We start from the raw sequence: 15,718 nt of genomic DNA on the forward strand, positions 1-15,718 counted from the left end.
GAAGGGAGAGCAAGAAAAGAAAGAAAGGAAGGAAGTAAGGAAGGACAAGAAAAGAAAGGAAGGAAGGAAGGAAGGAAGAACAAGAAAAGAAAGGAAGGAAGGAAGAACAAGAAAAGAAAGGAAGGAAGGAAGGAAGAACAAGAAAAGAAAGAAAGGAAGGAAGTAAGAACAAGAAAAGAAAGAAAGGAATGAAGGAAGGACAAGTAAAGAAAGAAAGGAAGGAAGGAAGAACAAGAAAAGAAAGAAAGGAAGGAAGGAAGAACAAGAAAAGAAAGAAAGGAAGGAAGGAAGAACAAGAAAAGAAAGAAAGGAAGGAAGTAAGAACAAGAAAAGAAAGAAAGGAAGGAAGGAAGGAAGAACAAGAAAAGAAAGGAAGGAAGGAAGGAAGAACAAGAAAAGAAAGAAAGGAAGGAAAGAAGGAAGAACAAAAAGGGAAAGAAAGGAAGGAAGGAAGAAAGTACTGGGATAAAAAAAATGGATGAAGGAAGGAAGGTGTAGCAATGAAGAACAAGAAAAGAAAGGAAGGAAGGAAGGAAGAACAAAAAAGGAAAGAAAGGAAGGCAAGAAGAAAGTACAGGGATAGAAAGGAAAAGAATGAGGGAAGGAAGGAAGAAAGAACAAGAAAAGAAAGAAAGGAAGGAAAGAAGAAAATACAGGGATAGAAAGAAAGAAATGGATGAGGGAAGGAAGGTGGAGGAAGAAAGAAAGGAAGGAAGGAAGGAAGTACAGGGATAGAAAGGAAAAAATGAATGAAGGAAGAAAGGTGTTGGAAGGAAGGAAGGAAGGAAGGACAAGAAAAGAAAGGAAGGAAGAAAGGAGGAAAGTACAGGGATAGAAAGAAAGAAATGGATGAGGGAAGAAAGGTGTAGGAAGGAGCATTGAAGGTAAAAGAAAGGAAGGAAGGAAGAACAAGAAAAGAAAGGAAGGAAGAAAGAAGGAAAGTACAGGGATAGAAAGAAAGAAATGATTGATGGAAGAAAGGTGTAGGAAGGAGCATTGAAGGTAAAAGAAAGGAAGGAAGGAAGAACAAGAAAAGAAAGAAAGGAAGGAAGGAGGAAAGTACAGGGAAAGAAAGGAAAAAATGGATGATGGAAGGAAGGTGTTGGAATGTAAACACCTTTTTGGGAGATCGAAGACTACTTAACCCTTACGTATACTTCTGAACTGACTTGTTTGGGGAGTTTGAAGTGTTTAGTTCTGGCTTATATATTATGTTAGTGTTTCTTCTCACCTATTTCTTGGTGTTGATAAACGTAAACACTCTTGTGGGAGATCGAATACTTCTTGAACCTTTAGTCTGTTTATGAATTAACATGTTTAGAGGAGTTTAATGTACAGGGCTTTGGTTTATATATGTTTAGGGATTCTCTCAACGATATCTAAGTACTGGCGAACATAAGCACTATTGTGGGAGATCGAATACCTACTCCTGAACCTTTTGTATGTCTGAATGAACTTGTTGGAGGAAGGCTAATGTAATGTCCATGTTTTTCGTTTATATATGTTTTGGGATGCTCTCACTCATTTCTAAGTACTGTAAACACTCTTGTGGGAGATCGAATACTCCTTGAACCTTTCGTATGCTTCTGACTTGGCTTGTTTAGAGGAGTTTAATGTACAGGGCTTTGGTTTATATATGTTTCAGGATCCTCTCAATCATTTCTTAGTACTGGCGAACATCAACACTCTTGTGGAAGATTGAATACTCCTTGAACCTTTAGTCTGTTTCTGAATTAACTTGTTGGAGGAAGGTTAATCTCCCTGTTTTTCGTTTATATATGTTTCAGGATCCTCTCAATCATTTCTTAGTATTGGCGAACATAAACACTCTTGTGGGTGATGGAATACTCCTTGAACCTTTTGTAAGTCTGAATTAACTTGTTGGAGGAAGGTTAATCTCCCTGTTTTTCGTTTATATATATCAGGATCCTCAATCATTTTCTTACGTGTTGCTTGAACATAATCCTCTTGTGAACCTTTCGAGTGTTTATGAATTAACTTGTTTAGGGGAGTTTTAATGTCCATGTTTTTCGTTTATATATGTTTCAGGATCCTCTCACTCATTCCTAAGTACTGTCAAACGTAAACACTCTTGTGAGATCGAATACTCCTTAACCTCCTGTATGTCTCGTGTGCGTGGTTTTCGCTTGCATTTGTTTCGGGATCCTCTTATTGGCATTGGTTTTTGTATTGGTAAGAGAAAGGTCAGCATTTTTAGGGGAATCGAAGCCTTCAAATGGGTTTAATAGTAAGTGATTTGTTTTGGGGGATCTACAGAGTGTATTCAGACTCTTGTGATATCAGTGTTCACTCTTCAAAGCACATGTTATTTTTCCTCCTCCTCCTCCTCCTCTTCCTTATCTTCCTCTTCATCGTCCTCATCCTGTCACCTGGCTGTTCACACTCTCTCTCTCTCTCTCTCTCTCTCTCTCTCTCTCTCTCTCTCTCTCTCTCTCTCTCTCTCTCTCTCTCTCTCTCTCTCTCTCTCTCTCTCTCTCTCTCTCTCTCTCTCTCTCTCTCTCTCTCTCTCTCTCTCTCTCTCTCTCTCTCTCTCTCTCTCTCTCTCTCTCTCTCTCTCTATCTCTCTCTATCTATCTCAATCTCTCTCTCCCTCTCTCTCTCTATCTCTCTCTCTCTCTCTCTCTCTCTCTCTCTCTCTCTCTCTCTCTCTCTCTCTCTCTCTCTCTCTCTCTCTCTCCTTCCTACTTTCTTCGTCTTTTGCATTGTCTCATAATCTTCTTTCCTCTCCTTCCCTTCTTCTCTTCCCCTCTCATCATCTTCCCCTTTCTCACTTCTACCTCCTTATTTTCCTTTCTTTTCTTCTTTTTTTCTTTGCCTTTCATAATATCTTCTTTCCCTCTTCCCTTCTCACCTTCCTCCCCTCATTTCTCTTCCTTCTTTCGCTTCTTATCCCTTCCTTCCCCTCTTCCACTCTTCCTCCCACTCTTTTCTTTCCTTCTCTCTTTCTTTACTTTTTTCTCCTTTCTCCTTTTCCTCTTCTTCCACTCCTTTCCCTTCCCTACCCTCTCCCTTCTTCCCCTTTCATCCCCTCCCTCTTCCACCATTTCCCACAGACTTCCCATAACAACATCCCTTCCCTTCCCTTCCCTCCCCTCCCCTCCCATCCCCTCCCCTCCACTCCCCTTCCCATGCCCCTAAAATGCCCACCCAACAGCTGGTCTCTTCCGGGCATTCTTTTTCATTAACCTGGAAAGACTATTTAGGTTCGAACACTCACAGATGGTTAATTGTAGTAGTAGTAGTAGTAGTAGTAGTAGTAGTAGTAGTAGTTTCTTCATTCCTTCATATCCTTCGCTGGTAAACTATCCTATACTGTATCCTTGCTTTTCTTCCTTCCCTCCTTCCATCCTTCCTTCCTTCCTTCCTTTCTTCCTTCCCCCCTTTCTTTTTTTCTTTCTTTCCTTCCTTTCTTTCTTTCTTTCTTTCTTTCTTCTTTCCTTCCTTCTTTATCTTCCTTCCTACGACTTGAACACTTCTCCCTTTCCCTCTCTCCATTCTTTCCTCCCTCCCTCCCTTTATCTTCTTTTATCTTATCTCTGCCCGTTCTTATTCTCTCCCTTCCTCCATCTCCCTTTTAGTTTTCCCTTTCCTTTATTATATTCTTTCCTCTCTTATCTTTGTCTATTTCTTCTCTCCCTTCTCTCCCTTCTGCATCCTTCATCTCCCTTTTCTTTCTCTTCCTTCCTCCATACTTTCCTCCCTCCCTCCCTACCTCTCTTTCTCTTATTATCTTATCTTTGTCTATTCCTTTTCTCTCCCTTTCTCCCTACTTTTTATTCTTCCTTTGGTAGTTAGTCTTCCTCCCTCCCTTTCTCTCCTCCTCCTCGTATCTCTTATCTCTCCCTCTCCTCAGCCTTCTTATTCCCTCCCTCCCTCCCTCCCTCCCTCTCTTCTCTCTCCCTTATCTCTCCATCACTCTCCCTTCCTCCCTTATCTCCCTCGGCCTTTACTAATGGACTCTTCTTCTTCTAATCTCTTATCCCTCATTGTTCTCTCTCTCTCTCTCTCTCTCTCTCTCTCTCTCTCTCTCTCTCTCTCTCTCTCTCTCTCTCTCTCTCTCTCTCTCTCTCTCTCTCTCTCTCTCTCTCTCTCTCTCTCTCTCTCTCTCTAATCATTTATCTGGGTTAGGTAATTCTCTCTCTCTCTCTCTCTCTCTCTCTCTCTCTCTCTCTCTCTCTCTCTCTCTCTCTCTCTCTCTCTCTCTCTCTCTCTCTCTCTCTCTCTCTCTCTCTCTCTCTCTCTCTCTCTCACACACACACACACACACACACACACACACATTGCTACCGTTTCCTCCCGTTTTCCTCCCTTCTCCCTCCCTCTTTTCCACCCTCTTTCCTCTTCAGAGGAGGAGAAGGAGGAGGCATAGTGACAAGATGAGAGAGAGAGAGAAAGAAATTTCTTCTTTTCTTTTTTTCTCCCTTTTGAAATATAAATCGTGGGAGGGGGAGGAAGGGAGGGAGGAAGGTTGAAGGAGTGGAGAGAAGGAAGAAGAAGAGGAGGAGGAGGAGGAGGAGAGAAAGGCACAGTAGAAAGAGGAAGAAGAAAAAGGAGGAAGGATGCAAAGAGATGAGGAGGAGGAGGAGGAGGAAGATAAGAAGAAGAAGAAGAAAAGGACAGAGGAGGAGGAGAAAAGAATGGAAGAAAGAGAAGAAAAGGAAGAAGAAGAAAAAGGAAACGGCGGATGATGGAGAGAAAGGAACAGAGAAGGGAGGAGAAGAAAGGAGGGATAAAGAGAGAGAGAAGGGAGGGAAGGGGAGAGAGAATGGAGGGATAAAGGGAGGAAGGGAGAGAAAGGAGAGGAGATAATCTTGTTAGGACCAAAGAAAGGGCGGGCCGTTGGATCTCTCTCTCTCTCTCTCTCTCTCTCTCTCTCTCTCTCTCTCTCTCTCTCTCTCTCTCTCTCTCTCTCTCTCTCTCTCTCTCTCTCTCTCTCTCTCTCTCTCTCTCTCTCCAACTCCCTAAGTCCTTAACGCATTTCCTATTTTTCCTCCCTCTTCCCTCCCTCTCTCCCTCACTCGCTCCCTCCCTCCCTCTCTCCCTTCATTTCTCCTCCAGCTTACGTCACTCTCCCTTCTCTCCCTTCTCTCCCTTTGTATTTTTTCCCTCTCTCTCTCTCTCTCTCTCTCTCTCTCTCTCTCTCTCTCTCTCTCTCTCTCTCTCTCGGTGTGTCAGTAGTAGTAGTGTTTGTTGTTGTTGTTGTATTCTGTTTTTTTTTTCATCAGTCTTCTTCATATTATTATTATTATTATTATTATTATTATTATTATTATTATTATTATCATCATCATCATCATTACTATCATATACTCCTATTTTCGTTATTATTACACAAAATTATTTTCACTTAGAGAGAGAGAGAGAGAGAGATAACCATCCTCACCCACCCCACTTTCACCCCTCCGCCTCCCCCACCTTCCATCCCAGCCCCCCACTAACCTCCCCCCTCCTCCTCCTCCCCAGCACGCACGGGGGACAACAACTCCATGGGCCGCAACCTCCGCGCGGCTCGCTGGCTGGACTTCACTGACAAGGACGACGATGACGGTCTCTACCAGCCCTGCTCAGACTCCGACTCCGAGGCCACCAAGAAAAAGGGGTGAGTGAGGGGCGTCTACACACACGTTACCTTCTCTTGCTGCCTCCACTCTGCACCTATGCCATGTTCCCTATGCTTTGTGACCTCCATTAGACAAAAGTGATTCCAGGGGTGAGAATAGAGGATAGACGTCAGCATTTAGGGGCAGCTACACACGTTACCTCCTCTTGCTGCCTCTACTCTGGACCTCTGCCACGTTACCTATGCTTTGTTACCTTCATTAGATTAAAATGATTCAAAGGGTGAGAAACTTGCCATATGAGGATAGAGTGAAGCATTTAACCCGGTAGCAGCGACGGGCCAAATTTGTGGCTTTACCGTGTAGCAGCGATGCCATGATATAGACCCCCCAAAATAGATGATGCATAAACTGATCACATATGCGTTGATATATATTATGAAATGGTTTGCGTGAATGATGATTTTTTTCTCATTAATTTGCTTAGAGGGGCCTTTAAGAAACATGATCCCCGCAGCTACCGGGTTAGATCTGCATTTTCTGGAAAGGCGAAGGTTACGAGGAGACTTTGTTGAAATTTATAAATGGATGAAGGGTTTTAATAACGAGGATATCAATAGGGTTTTGATCGTAAAAGAGCCAGGTAGGACACGTAGCAATGGGTTTAAGTTAGATAAATTCAGATTCAACAAAGACATAGGCAAGGACTGGTTTACCAACAGAGTGGTGGATGAGTGGAACAGGCTTGGCAGTTATCTTGTGGGTGCCAATACCATAGATACATTCAAGAGGAGGTTGGATAAATTCATGGATAGTGAGGTTAGGCTTTCATACAGGAGCTGCCTTGTATAGACCAACCGGCCTCTTGCAGACTTCTTACGTTCTTATTGTCGTTCTTTCTGTCATTGTACTTTCCAACCGGCCTCTTGCAGACTTCTTACGTTCTTATTGTCGTTCTTTCTGTCTGTCTTTGTACTTTCCAACCGGCCTCTTGCAGACTCCTTACGTTCTTATTGTCGTTCTTTCTGTCTGTCTTTGTACTTTCCAACAGGCCTCTTGCAGACTTCTTACGTTCTTATTGTCGTTCTTTCTGTCTGTCTTTGTACTTTCCAACAGGCCTCTTGCAGACTTCTTACGTTCTTATTGTCGTTCTTTCTGTTTGTCTTTGTACTTTCCAACCGGCCTCTTGCAGACTCCTTACGTTCTTATGTTAGTCCTGTCTGTCTGTCTGTCTGTCTGTCTTCTCTCTATCTGCCAACCCTCTTAAAACTTGGACCTAATCTTCACCTCATCTCCTTCATCTCCACCTTACCTCAACTTCAACTCCACTTTATCTCCACTTTAACTCCACGTCATCTCCACCTCATCTCCACTTCACCTCCACGTCTCCACCTTACATGCACTTCATCTCCACTTGATCTCCACCTCATCTCCAGCTTACAGCCTCCTCATCTCCACTTGATCTCCACGTTATCTCCAGCTTACAGCCTCCTCATCTCCACTTCATCTCCACGTTATCTCCAGCTTACAGCCTCCTCATCTCCACTTCATCTCCACGTTATCTCCAGCTTACAGCCTCCTCATCTCCACTTCATCTCCACTTCATCTCCACTTCATCTCCAGCTTACAGCCTCCTCATCTCCACTTCATCTCCACGTTATCTCCAGCTTACAGCCTCCTCATCTCCACTTCATCTCCACGTTATCTCCAGCTTACAGCCTCCTCATCTCCACTTCATCTCCACTTCATCTCCAGCTTACAGCCTTCTCATCTCCACTTCATCTCCACTTCATCTCCAGCTTACAGACTCCTCCTTCATCTCCAGTTCATCTCCAGCTTACAGCCTCCTCATCTCCACTTCATCTCCACGTTATCTTCACCTTACAGCCTCCTCATCTCCACTTCATCTCCACGTTATCTCCAGCTTACAGCCTCCTCATCTCCACTTCATCTCCACTTCATCTCCAGCTTACAGCCTCCTCATCTCCACTTCATCTCCATTTCATCTCCAGCTTACAGCCTCCTCATCCCCACTTCATCTCCACTTCATCTCCAGCTTACAGCCTCCTCATCTCCACTTCATCTCCACTTCATCTCCAGCTTACAGCCTTCTCATCTCCACTTCATCTCCACCTCATTTCCACTTGATCTCTACGTCATCTCCACCTTACTGCCTCCTCATTTCCACTTCATCTCCACTTCATCTCCACGTTATCTCCAGCTTACAGCCTCCTCATCTCCACTTCATCTCCACGTTATCTTCACCTTACAGCCTCCTCATCTCCACTTCATCTCCACTTCATCTCCACGTTATCTTCACCTTACAGCCTCCTCATCTCCACTTCATCTCCACTTCATCTCCAGCTTACAGCCTCCTCATCTCCACTTCATCTCCACGTTATCTTCACCTTACAGCCTCCTCATCTCCACTTCATCTCCACTTCATCTCCACGTTATCTCCACCTTACAGCCTCCTCATCTCCACTTCATCTCCACTTCATCTCCACGTTATCTCCAGCTTACAGCCTCCTCATCTCCACTTCATCTCCACTTCATCTCCACGTTATCTTCACCTTACAGCCTCCTCATCTCCACTTCATCTCCACTTCATCTCCACGTCATCACTTTACAGCCTCCTCATCTCCACCTGCTCTCCACCTCAGCTCCACGTGTCTCCAGTGACCTCGTTCTCCTCCCCTTCAGAGCCTCCAGTAATGACCTCCACCAAGCAGGGAGAGAGAGAGAGAGAGAGAGAGAGAGAGAGAGAGAGAGAGAGAGAGAGAGAGAGAGAGAGAGAGAGAGAGAGGGTAGTTTCACTTCTCCCTTCGCCCTCTCTCTATCTCTCATTCCCTCCGATTCTCCCTCCCTCTCTCCCTTTTTTCTTCTCCCTCCCATCCCCCCTTTATTCTCCCTTTCTCCTTCCCTTCTCTTCTTTATCCCTCTTCCTCTTATCCCTTCTATCGTCCCTCCTCTTCCCTCCTTCTTCTCTCCCTTCTCTCCCTTTTTTCTTCTCCCTCCTATTCTTCTTTTTTCCTCCCTTTCTCTTTCTTCCCATCCTCCTCCTATCCCTTCTTCCCTCCCTCTTCTCTCCCTCCTCCCTCCCTTCTCTCCCTCTCCCCCTCCGTCTCAAATTTAGGTCCTCAGAAAAAGTGTGATTACCTCCATTGGCCTCCAGGAAGGGAGAGAAGGAGGGAGGCAGGGAGGGAGGGAGAGAAGGAGAGAAGGAGAGAAGATGGAGGGGAGAAGAGTAGGAGAGAAATTGTATTGCTAGAAATTACGATTCTTGAGAGAGAGAGAGAGAGAGAGAGAGAGAGAGAGAGAGAGAGGAGGAGAGACCATGAAAAGGGTCCCAGATGAGCAAAAAGACCTGATGGAGGAGGAGGAGGAGGAGGAGGAGAGCGAGGGTGGAAGAAGCTAATGGTGGCGAGTTCAGGGATAGTAGCAGTTGTAGTAGTAGTGGTAGTAGTAGTAGTAGTAGTAGTAGTAGTAGTAGTAGTAGTGGTAGTAGCTGTTGTTGTAGTCGCAGTAGGAGGAGGAGGAGGAGGAAAATATCGCGTAGGAGAGGAAGATAGCAGAAGGAGGAGGAGGACGAGGAAGAAGAAGAAGAAGAAGAAGAAGAAGAAGAAGATAGGGAGTTAGTACTCATAGAAGAACTAGAAGGACGAGGACAAGGAGGAAGAGGAGGAGGAGGAAGATAAGAAGAAGGAGGAGGAGGAGGAGGAGGAAAAGGAAGAAGATAAGAAGAAGGAGGAGGAGATAGCAGTAACCTTTCGACCACTGGCAAAAGCACGAGAGAATAAAAGGGAGGAAGAGGAAGAAGAAGAAGAAAAGGAAGAAGAAGAAGAAGGAGGAGGAGGAGAAGAAGAGATGCTAGAAGGGACTTGAGCAGTAGCAGAAGGATGAAGGAGGAGAAGAAGGAGAAGGAGGAGGCGTAGCGTGCAGGAGGGAAGAAGGAAGGGAGAGAAGGAAGGAAGGGAGGAAGGGAGGGAAGGGAGGGAAGGGAGGGACATTAATCACGAGCACCATTACCTCTGACCACCAACAGTTCCCTCTTTCTCTCCCTCTCCCTCCTTCTTTCTCTCCCTCCCTCCCTCCTTCCCTCTCTTCTTCCTTCTTTACGTGACTTTCCTCCCTTTCTGTCTATCTTGTTTTCTCTCCATTCCTCTAATCTTCTCTTTTCCTCCTTCCTTCCTTCTTTCTCTCCCTCCCTCCTTCCTTCCTGCTTCCCTCTCTTCTTCCTTCTTTGCGTGACTTTCCTCCCTTTTCTGTCTATCTTGTTTTCTCTCCATTCCTCTAATCTTCTCTTTTCCTCCTTCCTTCCTTCTTTCTCCCTCCCTCCCTCCCTCCCTCCTTCCTTCCTTCCTTCCTTCCTTCCCTCTCTTCCTTCGTTGCGTGACTTTCCTCCCTTTTCTGTCTATCTTGTTTTCTCTCCATTCCTCTAATCTTCTCTCTTCCTCCCTCCCTCTCTCCCTCTTTCTCTTCCTCTCCCTCCTTTCTCTCCCTCCCTCCTTCCCTCCTTCCCTCTCTTCTTCCTTCTTTAGTTGACTTTTCTCCCTTTCTGTCTATCTTGTTTTCTCTCCATTCCTCTAATCTTCTCTTTTCCTCCTTCCTTCCTTCTTTCTCTCCCTCCCTCCCTCCCTCCCTCCTTCCTTCCCTCCTTCCCTCTGTTCCTTCTTTGCGTGACTTTCCCCCCTTTCTGTCTATCTTGTTTTCTCTCCATTCCTCTAACCTTCTCTCTCTTCTTCCTTCCTTCCCTCCTTCTCTCCCTTCTTCCTTCCCTCCATCTTGCGTGCCTCCTATCCTTCCTTCTTTCTATCCTGTCTTCTCTCCCTTCCTCTATTCTTGCTATCTCTCTTCCTTCTCTTCTTCCCTCCTTCTCTTTCTTCCTTTTTTTTTAACTTTCATTCTTTTCTCCTCTCCTTTCCTCTATTCGTACTGTCGTTTGTCTTTCTCTTCCTTCTCTCTCCTTCCTTTCCTCCCTTCCCTCCTTCTCTTCTCTCCTTCCTTCTTTTCGTGACTTGCCTCTCATTCTCTTTCTTCTCCTTTCTTTAATTGTTTACTTTCTTCTATCTTTTCCTTCCTTCATTCATTCATTCATTTTTAATTGGCTCTTCATTCCTTCATTCCATCCCTTTCTTTCCCTTTTTCCTTCCTTTCTTCTTTGCATCCCTCTTTCCTTCCTTCCTTCCTTTTTTCTCTAAATCCTTCGTTTATATAAAAAATACTTCTTTCCTTTCACCTTTCCATCCCTCTTTTCTTTCTTCCTTCCTTCTACCCTTCCTTTCTTCTCTAAATCCTTCGTTTATATCAAAAATACTTATGTCCTTTCTTCCTTTCTTTCTTCCTTCCTTCATTCCACCTTTCCGTTCTTTTTTTCCTTCCCTCTTTCCTTGCTTCCCTTTCTCTTTATTTCCGCTTTCCCTTCCATTCTTCCTTCCTTTTTCTTTCTTTTTTAATTCCTTCGTTTCTCTCCTTCCTTCCTCCCGTCCTTCCTTCCTTCCTTAACACACACATAAAAAATCAATATATATTTTTCACCATTTTTCACAATACTTAAAAAAATAAAAATAAAAATCGACGTATATATTTTTTTTTTACTTTTTTTCACATCACTAAAAAAAAAAATACAAAAAAATCTCCATCTTCCTCAAACTCATTTTCTCTTTTTTAATTATCTCATTTATATTCATTTTTTTCATCTTCTTTCCATCACTAAGAGGGAGGCAGGGAGAGAAACGGAGGGAGGGAGGGAAGATGGAGGGACAGATACGGAGAGAGAGAGAGAGAGAGAGAGAGAAGAGGAAGAAGGAGAAAAAAGATTAAGGGATAGAGAAAGAGAGAAGTAAGGAAGAAAAGAGTATAAGAAATAAAAATAAAAGAAAATGAGCAAGAAGAAGAAGAAGAAGAAGAAGAAGAAGAAGAAGAAGAAGAAATAAGGGAAAGAGAAGGAGGAGAAAATTGAAGATTGAGGTGCTGAGGAAGGTTAGGGAAAGAAAGGCAGGAGGAGGAGGAGGAGGACAAGGATGAAGGGGCTGATGAAGGGAAGAAGGGTGGCAGGGCAGAAGAAGGGCCTCTCTCTCTCCCTCCCCGGGCCGAGGTAATCACGCTGTAGGTACAAGTGTAATCGTATTCTATAAGTTATTAGATGGAGGGCGATACAACACCTCCAGCCCCTTACAGCCTTCCCTAACCATCGGCAAGAGAAAGTTTTTTGGCCACGCGGCGCAGGACAGGGAGGGAGAAGGGAGAAGGGAAACATGGAAATACGGGCAACAGAAAGCCTATTTGCTCATTACGAGGTTGCCCGCTCTGGTGCCATGGGTCGGTATTATAAAACAGTTTCACTTCTCTCATCAGCTATTTCAAAAGGTCAAAGAGGGGGTCACTCGAGTTCTAAAAAGTGTTTCTTTAGGTTCATGGTATACAGAAGAAGGGTCAAACTACCACCAGGGTCATAAAACTACCCCTGGAAATGCCCACAACCCCCACGAAAGCCTTCTCAAATATGTGTTCTTGGGCGACGAAATGTCTTATATTACGACCATAATCTTTTCGACAGTCACTTGGTGCCCGCAGAACAGATGAAAGCACCTCGGTATTCAGTGTACTCCTGACGCAGCGAAATGACGGTCGATTCGATTTTTAAAGGAGTTGATGGTAATCGCATTTACTGCTTATGAGGGGAGGTTGTTGCAGTGGCGGATGACTCATTGATAGCAGAAACTCCTCCCAATGTCTGTGCTGCATCGCCTCGCTTGAATATGTACACCGTTGTTTCTAGTTCTTGAGTTGGTCTGTAGCTCAAAGAATTTAGAGTGATCGACGTTATTGAACTAACTCAGGTAGTTGAAGACCTGACAGAAGAGGAGAAGAGAAAGGAAAGCAGACATCGAGGTAGAGAGGAAGAGAAGATGAAAGAGGGAAAAGAAATAAAGAAATGGGAAGATGGGAGATGGAGGAAGGGAATGAATGACTAATGCAAGGGAAAGAGAAGGGAATAGGATAGGAGGGAGAGAGAATGAGAGGAATCTTATGGAAAAGGGAAGGTGAGGGGAGAGAGGGAAAGAAGATGGAAGATACAGAAAAGGAAATCTACTCCTTTTTCTTCTTCTTGTTCTTCTTCATCTCCTCCTCCTCCTTCTCCTCCTCCTCCTTCCATTACGTTACTCCGCCTTCCTTCGTTTCTTCCTTCCTTTCTTTCTTTCTTTCTTTCTTTCTTTTCTCTGTTTCACTTCCTGCTCTTGTCCGTCACCAAAAGAACCGTTGCGTGTGTGTGTGTGTGTGTGTGTGTGTGTGTGTGTGTGTGTGTGTGTGTGTGTGTTCATGAATATTCCACAAAGACGCGAAAAAAAATACACAAAGAGAGAGAGAGAGGGGGGGGGGGTAAAGAATAGAATAATGGATAGAAATAACGGAAAAAGACGAGGAAGAGGAGAAAAAAAGGAAAAAGAAGGTTATGAGAGAGAGAGAGAGAGAGAGAGAGAGAGAGAGAGGTAAAACTGCATGAATAAATTAGAGGATTTGTCAAGGATGGAGGAAAATATATGAGGAGGAGGAGAAGGAGGAGGACAAGAAGAAGGAGGAGGAGGAGGCAGAGAGAGAGAGAGAGAGAGAGAGAGGGGCAGGCGTAGAAGGAGTGGGTGAAGGAAAGGCACCAGAGAGGGAGAGAGATGGAGGGAGGGAAGAAGGGAGGGAATGGGGAGGGAGGGAGGGAGGGGTGGAGGGGTCGCCCTTGCCCCAGGCGGAGGGACTGTTGCCTCCACCAGTGCCCTCCCTTCCCTCCACCTCTTCTCTCCCTTCCCTCCCTTCCCCCCCTCCCTTCTCTCCATCTCTCCCACCCTTCCCCCACACACCTGTTATAAGGGAGAACAGGTGTATGATTCTCTTCCTCCTCCTCTTCTCTTCCTCCTCCGTCTCTTCTCTTCTTCTCCTTCTCCTCCTCCTCCTTCTCCTCCTCCTGACGATGCCCATATGCTTCCTGTTGTCTGGTCTTCCTAGTTTACATGTTTCTGCGTCGGGAGTAAACTGAATATCGAGGTGCTTTCATCTGCTCATCAAGCCCCAAGTTGCGGTCGAGCAGATTAAATCACCCAAGCGGGCGACCTCTTAAGGAGCCAATAGGCTTTCTGTTGCCTGCATTTCCATGTTTCCTCCTCCTCCTCCTCCTCCTCCTCCTCCTCCTCCTCTTCTTCCTCCTCCTCTTCTTCCTCCTCCTCCATAACAGTCTTTCTTAGCCCATACAATCTCAGGGTTACTCTCTCTCTCTCTCTCTCTCTCTCTCTCTCTCTCTCTCTCTCTCTCTCTCTCTCTCTCTCTCTCTCTCTCTCTCTCTCTTATTTAGCGTGGAAGTCTATATAAGGCATTTAGAGGGAGGAGAAGGAAGAGGAGGAGGAGGAGGAGGAGGAGGAGGGTGGTTACTGAGAGAAAAATAGATACACCCTGTCCCTTCTCTCTCTCTCTCTCTCTCTCTCTCTCTCTCTCTCTCTCTCTCTCTCTCTCTCTCTCTCTCTCTCTCTCTCTCTCTCTCTCTCTCTCTCTCTCTCTCTCTCTCTCTCTCTCTCTCTCTCTCTCTCTCTCTCTCTCACGCATTCCTTACGCAGAACTGGTCATCCTCACTTCCTCTTTCTTTACATGCAAGAAGAGGAAGAGGAGGGGGAGGAGGGAGGGAGGGAGGGAGGAATGGTTGGGGAAGAATGAGAGAAAATAAAAGAGAGAAAAGTATTGAACATTTATAGCTCAGAGAGAGAGAGAGAGAGAGAGAGAGAGAAGGTCCAGACTCAGTTTCTTACCTGCCCTGTTCCTCCTCCTCCGCCCACGCCCTCTCTCTCTCTCTCTCTCTCTCTCTCTCTCTCTCTCTCTCTCTCTCTCTCTCTCTCTCTCTCTCTCTCTCTCTCTCTCTCTCTCTCTCTCTCTCTCTCTCTCTCTCTCTCTCTCTCTCTCTCTCTCTCTCTCTCTCTCTCTCTCTCTCTCTCTCTCTCTCTCTCTCTCTCTCTCTCTCTCTCTCTCTCTCAATGATAAGTACTTTTATTCCATCGATTTAAAATTACAGGATGGGAGAGAGAGAGAGAGAGAACTGGAGCGTGTTATACGTACCCAACTGTGTGTGTGTGTGTGTGTGTGTGTGTGTGTGTGTGTGTGTGTGTGTGTTCAGATTCTCCTCTCTTTCTTTTCTCTCCTATCTCCCTTCTCCCTTTCATCTCCCTCATCTCCTCATCTTCCTTCTCTCCTCCATCTCCCTTTCCTTTTCCTACTCTTTATATTTTCTTCCTTGTATCTTTTTTTTTCTTTTCCATTCCAATTTCTTTTTCCTTTCCGATTAACACAAAGCATCTAATCTTCCTTTTATTTTATTATTATTATTATTATTGTTATTATTATTTTTATTATTTTCTCACTTTCTCTCGTCTACTTTTTTCCATCTTCTCATCTCTAACTCTATTGCTTTTCTACTCAACAATAGCGTCCTTTTCCTTTCCATCTTATTCCTTTCATCTTATTCCTATTACTATTCCCCTTATCCTACCTCCCGTATCATTGTCTCTTTCCTCTCAAATAACTACCTTCCCTTCTACGCCATTCCTTCGTCAGTCTGATACTCAACGCTTTCCACTATAGAGATTATGCTTAGATTCTTTTCGTATGCCGTCTCTCTCTCTCTCTCTCTCTCTCTCTCTCTCTCTCTCTCTCTCTCTCTCTCTCTCTCTCTCTCTCTCTCTCTCTCTCTCTCTCTCTCTCTCTCTCTCTCTCTCGCCCCGCCCACCCACCGCCGCCCACTTTATACTTTCACCATCCTGACTTTTTTTTTTCTGCCCAGTGCTTGTACACTTGTTATAGTCGTGATGCTTGTGGTGGCAGGCCGCGCTCTCTCTCTCTCTCTCTCTCTCTCTCTCTCTCTCTCTCTCTCTCTCTCTCTCTCTCTCTCTCTCTCTCTCTCTCTCTCTCTCTCTCTCTCTCTCTCTCTACTACTACTACTACTACTACTACTACTACTACTACTACTACTACTACTACTACTACTACTACTACCACCACTACTACTACTACTACTACTACTACTACTACTACTACCACCACTACTACTACTACTACTACTAACACTACTACTACTACTACTACTACTACTACTACTACTAACACCA

The 15,718-nt window shown here is 44.8% G+C and overlaps 1 protein-coding gene and 1 long non-coding RNA gene across 6 annotated transcripts in view; one reads left to right on the forward strand and one right to left on the reverse strand.

Annotated features, from left to right (window-relative positions):
• The window catches only part of LOC126995809 (putative uncharacterized protein DDB_G0292292), a 112,373-nt gene that overhangs the window by 86,863 nt on the left and 9,792 nt on the right, over positions 1-15,718 (forward strand). For all 5 annotated transcript variants that reach the window (XM_050855661.1, XM_050855665.1, XM_050855664.1 and 2 more), the window contains one exon: positions 5,485-5,620. In XM_050855661.1, the coding sequence (XP_050711618.1) occupies positions 5,485-5,620 (136 nt within the window). The remainder of the gene's footprint in view (positions 1-5,484; positions 5,621-15,718) is intronic.
• On the reverse strand, positions 7,285-8,290 carry LOC126995811 (uncharacterized). Its single transcript, XR_007750715.1, has 4 exons — positions 7,900-8,290; positions 7,713-7,800; positions 7,493-7,503; positions 7,285-7,334 (listed from the first exon to the last, which is right to left on the reverse strand). It is a non-coding gene; the product is annotated as an uncharacterized LOC126995811 (long non-coding RNA).

The sequence above is a fragment of the Eriocheir sinensis genome, chromosome 9, assembly GCF_024679095.1.
Source record: "Eriocheir sinensis breed Jianghai 21 chromosome 9, ASM2467909v1, whole genome shotgun sequence".
NCBI lineage: Eukaryota > Metazoa > Arthropoda > Malacostraca > Decapoda > Varunidae > Eriocheir > Eriocheir sinensis.